The sequence below is a fragment of the Anas platyrhynchos genome, chromosome 12, assembly GCF_047663525.1.
Source record: "Anas platyrhynchos isolate ZD024472 breed Pekin duck chromosome 12, IASCAAS_PekinDuck_T2T, whole genome shotgun sequence".
In the NCBI taxonomy this organism is placed as follows: domain Eukaryota; kingdom Metazoa; phylum Chordata; class Aves; order Anseriformes; family Anatidae; genus Anas; species Anas platyrhynchos.
Window position 1 is genome coordinate 11,392,323 of NC_092598.1, and position 9,487 is coordinate 11,401,809.

The 9,487-nt window shown below is 55.1% G+C and overlaps 1 protein-coding gene across 4 annotated transcripts; it reads left to right on the top strand.

Annotated features, from left to right (window-relative positions):
• The first annotated feature begins 1,033 nt into the window (after positions 1-1,033).
• On the top strand, positions 1,034-9,055 carry CFAP263 (cilia and flagella associated protein 263). Of its 4 annotated transcripts, none has more exons than XM_072043906.1 (9): positions 1,038-2,460; positions 2,868-3,000; positions 4,174-4,335; positions 5,391-5,597; positions 6,042-6,122; positions 6,274-6,429; positions 7,037-7,144; positions 7,659-7,814; positions 8,899-9,055. In XM_072043906.1, the coding sequence occupies exons 1-9, from the start codon at positions 2,129-2,131 to the stop codon at positions 8,986-8,988; spliced, it is 1,425 nt and encodes a 474-aa protein (XP_071900007.1). In that variant the 5' UTR covers positions 1,038-2,128; the 3' UTR covers positions 8,989-9,055. The 4 variants fall into 4 exon arrangements, with proteins under 4 accessions (XP_071900008.1, XP_071900009.1, XP_071900007.1 ...); XM_005019939.5 differs by having other exon boundaries at positions 1,040-2,460; positions 5,391-5,546; XM_072043907.1 differs by lacking the exon at positions 2,868-3,000 and having other exon boundaries at positions 1,034-2,479.
• The last annotated feature ends 432 nt before the right edge of the window (positions 9,056-9,487 follow it).

Below are 9,487 nucleotides of genomic sequence, written 5' to 3' on the forward strand. Positions count from 1 at the left end.
CGCGCCTCAGCGCCGGAGCCGCCCTCACGGCAGCGCCCCCCGGCGGCGCGGAGGAGCCCCGGGCGCGGCGCCGCCCCAGCCCCCGGTTCTTCCCCCCCCCTCCCCCCAATCTGCTCCTTAGGTTGTAAAAAATAATAAAGAAATAAAAGTTTCAACCCGCACGCTAAAGCTGGTTCGAGTGCTGGGGGAGTCTCGGGGGTATCTCGGGGGGGCCCAGCCCTGCGCTCCCCGAGCCCCTCAGGGCACAGCCCGGGGTCACCCCTCGGCTCGGGGCAGGGGGAGGCTGCCACAGGGCCTGTAGGAAACAAGGGGATGTGCGCAGCGTGCTAAAACACAGAAACTACAGTTTGTGACCACCTGTAAAGGCGTCGAGGTGTACGTTTAAAGGAGCCCCTCAGTACTGGTGTGTGAATGTTTGCTCCTCAAGAAGGCCAGAGCTGCACCACAGCACAGCTGGGGTATCTGCCTGCCGCAGTAAATTCCGCCCGGCATTGCATTAAAACCCAGGCGTAAGCAGCCCTGTGACCTGGTGAAGCCTGGGGAGACGGCCCTGAGGTGTCCCCGCCAGCAAAAGCGGAGCCACGGGGCTGGGGCGCATGAGGAGCCACTCGCCGTGCCCCTGGGAGCTGGAGCAGTGACAAATTATGGAAATCTGCACTCACGCTCCCGTGTGCACAGCAGCGTGTACGAGCTGGCAAGCACAGCAGCTGTGTTGGAACCCACACACCTGACTGAGGGCAGGATCAGCCCCCACCCCCCCCCAGATGTCTGCATTGCTGCTGTTCAGGCACCCGTGCTCTAACAGGGAGCTCGCTAAAGCTTGCCCAAGCTTTCTCTGAAATACTATCGAACGGTTTTTTATTGCTATTAGTATTTTCAAATCTGGCTAGAAAGGTTCAGCTCTTTCCCAGAGCAAAGTCAGGGAAAACATACTTTTGGCCACTAAAAGCCAGAGCAGCTCTTGTCCTGAAGGCACTTCAGAGCTCTGGATCCTGGAATTTGGCAAGGGGCAGTTTTTGAGGCAGAGATGGGCGGGCTGTCTTCTGCTGACCTCTGAAAAGCTTTCCAGAGCTCGGCAGCGTGATAAACATCTTGAAATCTGCATGCCCCCTTCCTGCAGCTGGAAAGCCTCCAGCACAATGCTGCTGAACCTCCCAGCGCCAGCAGCCCTGCCTGCAGCTCCCCATCCATCACAGCTGCTCCCGGGACTGCTCAGCTGCCTCTCCCCGTCCCACCAAACAGCGAGGCAGTGGCTGTCTCAGGTTAGAGAGTCAGAAGGATTCTTGAAGGGACCCCAAACCCACAAATCCTGAGTTGATGGTGCTACACGTGCACAAACTAGCTGGGCAGAGGGTCTGCTGCAAGCGTGGCACACTGACCTTGCTGCAGGCTCGCACAGCACCAAGTGCAGAGCAGCTTTCATCTGCTTGGATTACACGTTTATAAAACCTTAACTCTGCAAGGTGAGTGGGAAACAAGAGAGGCCCATGGCCTGCAGCTAGCTAGCAGAGAAAATGGTGGCAAACAGTAAACAGGCATTCAAAGTTCTCCGTAATTTGGTGTGTCAGTGAAACACAACTTCTAATTTTTAATGGGATCCCCATCACACCCTGTGGGCAAAGATGGGCTCCAGGCTGTGCCACAGCCATGCTCTCCCCTCTCCTCTGTGTGTGCACGCTTCAGGAAGCTTCAGTGTGCTCTGGCAATGAGCACCTGCCAGTGACAGCCCCCTGGGAGAGGTGTTTGTGCTGCTGCTGGCACGAGGATGAGAGGCAGGGCTCTTCCCATGGACCAGGTGGTTATGACTCAGGTGTGTGCTGAAGATGAGCTTCGACACGCTCTGGCCATCCCATGGCTGTGAGGCCTCCTCAGCGGGTTCTCCTGCACACGCAGCAGTGGGGAGCGCACAACTCCAAACCAGCTTGGTCATGGAGCCACAAAAGGGACCAGCATCCCCACGGCATGGGTTTATATCGTTCCATGCTCGGCTGACTTGCATCTTTCATCCCAGATGAGCCACAGAGAGGCATCACCACCCCCATCAGCAACTGCTGGGGATGGAGGCACGGTTATACAGGCCTGCCCGCAGTCCAGTCAGGCCACAGCGTGACTGTGCCTCTCAGAAACGATGCCCAGCACTTGGCACAGCTCCTGGACCCGGCCACACCACCTCCCCAGAGGGACACCCCCAGCCCACAACCGAGCTGTGCCAGGGGCCAAACTGCACCTGGGCCAGCGGCGGAGCTGGCAGTGGCCGCGGTGCAGAGCTCAAGGCAGGGAGCAGGGCCTCCGTGCATGTGCTGGGGCCTCCTTTTGTGCGTGCTGGGGCCTCCCTGTGCCTTTGATCCTGCCTCCCACCCATCGGTGCGGGTTCCACCGTTGCCACAACACAGCCATGGCGGAGCAGGTGCTGGCGGTGCTGCCCCTGCCGCAGCTGCGGGCTCGCCTGCAGGAGGAGCGGTACCGGCAGCAGCGTGGGGTGGGGGTCCCGGGCTGAGTGCAGCAGCACAAGGATGGAGGGGTGGTGGGGCCTGGGCTGTACCCGGGGTTGGGCAGGGACTGAGGCTCGGGTAGGATGGGAGAGGGACAGGGATGGGGCCACCCCAAGCCACCCAGTGTCCCTAAAGGGCTCCTGTCCCAGGCTCCATCTGGGGTCTGGGTTTTTGAGCAGGGGCAGCTCTGGGGGGCTTTTCTGCATCCTGGTTCAGGGAGGGGAGACCTTCAGCCCTCATTTTGGGGTGTTTGTTTTGCCTTGTGTTAGCCCCTTTCGCTCTGCCTTCGCCCACTGGCCACACGCAGTGACGCTGTACTGGGCCCGGCGCACGTCCCTGAGAGCTGGGTCTCACCCAGACCCCGTCATTTTGCAGTCATGCCATCGCTTTGCTGAGAGCTGAGGTGGAGATGTTTGAGAATCAGTACCGTAAGATGGAGCCGAGCAGCCCGGCTCTCCAGCGGCAGCCGGTGGCACACGACTCCCCGCCAGAGCTGCTGCACATGCTGGTAGGAGCGGGGCAGCCACCGCGTGGGCTGCACAAGTGACCTAACCCCAACACCTGCCCGAAAACAAGTGCTAGCTGGGCCTTTCGGGATAAGCTCTGGGCTTCCTTGCTGTTCTGCACTCAGCGTAAAGGCCAGGCTGCCTTCTGATTTCTCCCCTTCCAGCTGGTGCAGTCCCTGGTGCATGACAGCACCAGGATCTCCTGGACTGCAGGTGCCAGGTGGATCTGGAAGCACTTCACACACTCATGAGTTAACCTCCCCCCCCCCGAGTAATCTGAAGGAGAAACTAAACACGTAGTGGGGCTGATGCCAGGAAAGCAGGGGACTTTCCCCAGGCCCTGTCAGGTGCTCTGTAGCAGGTTTCTCCTCCTCTTCTCCTCCTGCAGGAGCCCCTGTAGGCTTAGACCTGCGTGCACCCACACTCAGGTTCCTCTTCCAAGTGCACGTTGCTCTGTTCCTTCTCACCGTAGCCATGATCAGGCTTTTGGGGCAGATTTTTGCCCCCTGGCCTGAACATCTACTTCCACCAGCGATGCAGTGAGCAGAAGCTCTGGACTGTCTGCTGTGGAGCTCCTTTCCGCTAGCCTCTTGCAAGGGGCTTTGGCAATGCCTGATCCTGAAGGAGCCACTTTTGGGGTTTTCTTTTTGAAATTTTGCCTGTGGCCAGAAGGGCCCTTGCCCTGTGCAGAGCAGTGCTGGCATCCCGGTATCTCTGCAGAACTGGTGATCACACCCAAGCAGTGTTGTTCTCCAAAGACTGAGCTTCAGCCCGCCCATGTTGTAAGACCCTCCACTCCTCGGGAAGAGGCAGAAGACCCCATCTGTCCTACACAACAAGGTCTAGATAACATCCATGTCCACCAACATCTCAGTACGTGCCCAGATGAAGGCATCACGTTGCCTTTAACCTCCAGCCCTGCACTTGCCCGTTGAAATGAATTGAAAGTGCTTGTGTAGGAAGGTTTTGTGGGTGGATGAGAGGACAAATGAGGCCAGCTAGGTGTGGCCCCAAGTTACCTCTGTTCTGGATACATCTCTGTGTCCGTACTGTAAGCTGGAATCCCTCTAAGCTGACTGTTGAGATTATTTGCTCTTTGAACGCATGAAAATGCAACAGCAGTTGGCCAGTGCTGGCTACCTGATGGCATCTGTGCCCTTCCTTGATTGTTGCAGACTCATGGCAGGGCCAAATCCAAGATGCGCCGCTCAACAGGGTATTTCGCAGGCCTGACGGTGGAGCAGAAATGTGAGCTGGCTGAGAGGGAGCTGGTGGACATGAAGGGGGAAATTCAGAGGATGGAGGAGGACACAGAGAAGACCTTGCACGACATCGAGGTATAGCTCTCCTGAAACCTTAGAACCACCAATGTGTCCTGCCGTCCTGTAACTTTTCCCACCTCTTTCAATTGTTGTTAGTGGCCCCGAGCTGAGAGTGGGAGCCAGAGCTGCCCCCTAATTGCAGTTTCTTGCAGGCAAGTGCACCAACAGAGATCAGATGCACCTGTCTCTGAAGCTGTGTATTATGGCAAGAACTAACAGTAGCACAAAAGAGCAGAAGATTTTTAGGTAGAGAAGCTTGTCTGCTATGTGTGATGAAGAAATAGATGCTTGAAAGAAAAAGCTCCCTTTTGTCAGCTTTTTGAATGTGTGTCCCTTGTGCCAGACACATTTTTCAATATAGAAGTTCCCCAGCTTTTTCTTGAAAGCAAAAGCTCCTTTCTGTCAGTTTCTTGGATGTATGTCCTTCATGCCAAGCATTTTTCAATATAGAAACTCTCAAGAGCTTCCTGCTTTGACTGGGCTCAGCGCAGACCTCTCCAGTGTCTGCCTTTCCAGTCTCTCTAGGACTTCTGCATATGCTCCAAATCTACCAGGCTGCATTCCTGCTGCAGGCTCCTTGCTGCTGCATCACGATCAGCCCTGTGCCGTCTGCCAAGACCTCCTCCTATTCAGGGTGCTCAGGAGCTCTCAGGGAAGGAGAAACCTTTCCCTTCAGTTCATGCTGCTGATGCAGCAGCTGGGACAGGGGCAGCAGGCAGCCCATGTCCCTCTGGTGTGGCCACAGGTCACACATTGTAAAAAGACAATCCTAGTACTGGCTTAGTAAGGCTGGTGATGCTTCTAAGTCAGGATGGATTGACAGAGGCTGAAAGTCAGGCATGGGAGAGATTTATTCTGATGTTCGTTTTTGAATGAGTGAAGCAGCAGTGCTCTGTAAGACTGTGCCATGTGCCCCGTGCTGCACGGGGTGAACCTCAGTGCACCCACAGGAGAAATGCTCCTAACTCCATCAGAGTACATCTGGTCATCTCCAGTGTCCCCTATTCCCTAAGCTGCTTGAATTAGGGAAGTTGGCACCTCTCGACTCTTACGTGACTTCATTTCTACAGGCGGTCATACAAGAAACAGATATTTGGTGGACTGATGTTAAGAAAGCAATCAGTGAGTTTGAGAAAGACATCGTCAGCACCATCTCCAACAAGAAAGGGAGCATCATAGCTTCCGAGAAGCTGCTGAGGTACCTAGAGGAGAAGAACCACCAAAGGGTCAGTGCAGCAGGGCAAAAGTTGAGCCTGGTCTGTCATCTGAAATGTATGGTAAAAAATTTTAGCTTAAAACCTATTTTCCATGCTCCCATATGGTCTGCCTCACATTTTCAGACTATCTTAGCAAGTACCCCAGCTGCTCATCAGCTTGGTGAGCACAGCTATGAGTCCAGGTGACGCGAGGCCCAGCCCTCCAGCTCAGCAGAGCCCAGGGAAGTGCAGAGCCAACATCCCACGTGTGGGGCAGGAGGATGCTGAACAGCATTTCTCATGGGAGGGGAAGTGCTCATTTTTTAGGAGCAGTACGGGTGAGGTGAATCGTAGAATCATAGAACCATTAAGGTTGGAAAAGACCTTCAAGGTCATCTGGTCCAACCATCACCATACTACCAATGTCACCCAGTGAAGGGAAAACACACAGGAAAGCATGAGGTCCTGGTGCTCTTCCTCCTCCCAGACTCTGCTGTCCTGCTATAACCTGCTTTCTTTCTGTAGGATCTGATGAAAGAGAAGTTGCGCCTAGAAAACAGCTTTCTCAAGGGTTACAAGAAGAAGCTGCAGCAGCAGCTCAGGCAGGTACATGCAGCAGCCTAGGAGAAGCGGGGGTGAGATGGCCTGTGAAGAACACAGCTGTCCTTAGGACAGCTTTTCCCACCAAACAAAGGCCTCTTTACTTGGGGCTGAGCTCTGGTCGGTATCTGTAGCTCCGCTTCTCTGGGGTTTGCAGAAGGAGCAGATGGGAGACACACTCCGTGGGGTCCACTCACAGCAGCTGCAGGTTACAAAGGAGCAGTACGAAGAGAAGATCGAGCAGAAGAACGAGGAGCTGCAGCAGCTAAAACTGACTTTGGGGAAGACTGTCCAGATCCTCAACTTCCGTAAAGTGAGTGAAGCTCCCGGTGCCTCTGCTTTCCCCTTCTGCTCTTCCCGAGGGTCACATGTGAGCTGATTATACCACATGTGGCATTTGAAAAGATGTCACAAGCTGCAGCCCCTGATCTTATCAGTGAAAACTGCTTTGCAGCTGGGGTGGATCTGTGTCTCTCAGGTGAGCCCTTCTGCCTGGGGCCATCCTAAACCCAGGCTGCAGTGCCACAGTGTAATACAGGCCGTGATGGCCAGGTACCTCGAAGCAGTGGCTGTGGCCACTGGCTGGGAACCCCCCACCCAAGTCATGCCCCATGGAGCAGCTTCTTCTCCTCTGCTGACCATGCCCCAGCAGGCACAGGCTTGCCCTTCCTGGCAAGCACCTCTGTTTTGCTGCTGACAGCTGGAGATTTGGGGCTGTCAACACAGGGCTGTGGCCCAGAGCTGCCATCACTCCTGGCTAATGCAGTGCCAGTGCTTGGCAGGCAGCACAGGGCCTTGGTTGGAGCACCACCAGCAGAGACAAAGCCCAAGGAGAGGACCCACATAAGGTAGAGATGGCTTTGCATGTAGCAGAGAGCTGCTGTTGCATCTGCTAACAGTGTCCTTCTCTCTTGTTCCAGAAAAAGCTTCAGAACACCATGGAAACATCGACATCTCTAATGAAAGACATCTCCCAGAGGATGGAGCTGCTGGAGAAGATTGAAAGAGAAACTACGCTGGTGGAGGAGGTAAGAAAGTGATTTGGGAATCCGTGTGACTTAACTCGAGAGGACCCTCTGGACGTATTTGTTATGGTACATTAGATGCTGATGCCCCTTTGGGGTCCAGCAATAACCTGGATATGTGCATGCCACGGTGGGGCTGAGAATAAGTCCTGGAGCTTCTGCCGATTCCATTAATACTGGTCAGCTTTGCCCTTTGTGGCTTTTGCCTTCCCAGCCACTGCCTTCTTGAAGTTCTCCTTGAGCTTTTCATCAGCAGCGTCCTCTCCAGTGAGAGGTGGCACTGCTGTTACCCAGCTGGGCCAGCACAGCTTTGGGCAGCAGGCTCAAGGCACTCTCAAGCAGCCCATCTGTGGGATGGAGGCACAGGTGGATGCACCACACTGTGCCCTCAAACGTGCAGCTGCTCTCGGGCCTTCAGTTTATCCTGCCTGCCTGCTTCCCGGGGGGGCTGGCCACCAGCTGGCAGGGGGACATCTTCCTGGGATGTCCCTGCCCTCTGTCTCTTTCCGTCCTGTAGCAACGAGCCAAAGCGAAGAGTCTGGACCGGTGGCTGCAGAAACAGCTGTCGGACTACAGCACCCCTCCCGTGATGAGCTATGTGCAGACAGCAATGGCTGTCACTGACCTGGAAAAGAGCATCAAGGCTTGGCAGAGGAGGGCAGAAATTGCTGAGGTGAGCGAGGCAGAACTGGATGCATGTGGAACCTGAAGGGTGTGTAAGGAGAAGGGGACGTGTGGTGGCCCAGTATGTCTGTCCCTGCACAGGCCTTCCCCAACACCCAGACAGCTGGTGGCTCTCCGGTGCTTGTGGTCCTCTTTGATGATCTCAAACATCCATTCCTCATCTGTATCTTGACTCTTCCCTGGTAAGGAAAGGCTGTGCCTGGCCAAGAGCCAAGCATGAGTTCATGGCAAAGCTGCGAGAGCAGTATCTTTGTCTCTGCCCCTGGCCCAAGTCCTGCAGCCTGGGAGGAGGTGAGGAGATAAGACAGGAGCGTTGCCAAAGCCCAGAGATAGCAGGACACATCCCTGTCCCTACCCTGTCTGATGTCTGTGTGCACAGCGGGCAAGGAGAGACGCTGCTGGGGCAAAGCCAGCCCCTGGGACAGGTCCTGCGGTGCCTGCTCACCCCTGAGCAGGGGCTGGGAGTGGGATGGTGCTGGGCTGTGTCTGCCCAGCACTTCGTTCCCCAGTACCCTGGGCTGGGACTGGCTGCGTTTTTGTGGTCCAGCCTTTCTCAGAGGTCAGAATGGTGTTTGGGCTTGAGCCTCCAGAGCCAGCACGGCAGGCTGAGAAACGTGGATCTGACCACAGCTGCTGCTTGGACGCACTCCATGGGCAGTGCCCGGAGCCTTGCCAGCCGTGGAGCCAGAGAGATGTCAGGGCTCAAGGGACAAGAGAGGGATGCTGGAGTTGTCCCTGAGATAAGAGGAGCGACACCAAGGATCTTGTTTTTCCTGCCAGCCTTTCTGTGGCAGGACAGGTCAAACAGCCCTGCTGCTGTGCAGAGGGCTGTAGGTCTCCACACAGTGCTTTTGTGTGATGTCTCCAGGCTTCCTGTAGCATTCAGAGGAAAACCAAAGCTGGTTTAGACCTGCAGGAGCTCTTCTCAGTGTGCTGCAGCGAGCACTGAGCTCAGGTGGGAGTGGGGCAAGTGAACGGGCATGCAGTACCGCAGCCTGGAGCCTGGCAGCTTCCTCCACAACATACCGCTGCTGTCTGATCATCCTGAGGCCTTCTCCTTTCTTCTTTTGCAGATGACCTTGCAGGGCTACCGCAGAGCATGGAACCAGGTCAAGATGTCTGGTAACCAGCAGCTAGCAGAGGGAGCCGCCCCATTCTTCTGAGTGGATTACCCCAGCTTCCCAGTAATGATAATTTTGGCATTGCTGTTAATAAAGCCTTTCACTTGTCTTTTAAGGTCAGATAATTTCCATGAGTAACTTCCCATTTCAGGGCCACAGGCAGATAAGATTTGTGATGTAATTCTTAGCTCCTCTCATCTCCCCTTCACTTAACTTCCTGGTCAATAAGATATAAGTCCCAAGGGATCTACAGGAGCCTGTGGTCAGATTGAAACCCAAGGAAGAAACATGATGATGGGCATTGTCATGGGTTAGTGGATGACATTGGTGGTGGGGTGATGGTTGGACCAGGTGATCTTGAAGGACTCTTCCAACCTTTATGGGTCTATGACTCTATGAAACAAATTCAATTCTTCCCTTGACCATTCTATGATAAAAGAAGCCTGGGAAGGAGAGGCCAGCAAGCAGCAGCAGCAGACAAAGCCACTGAGGCACCTGGAGGGCTGATGCTCTCCCAGCACGTCATCCCTGGGACACTTCC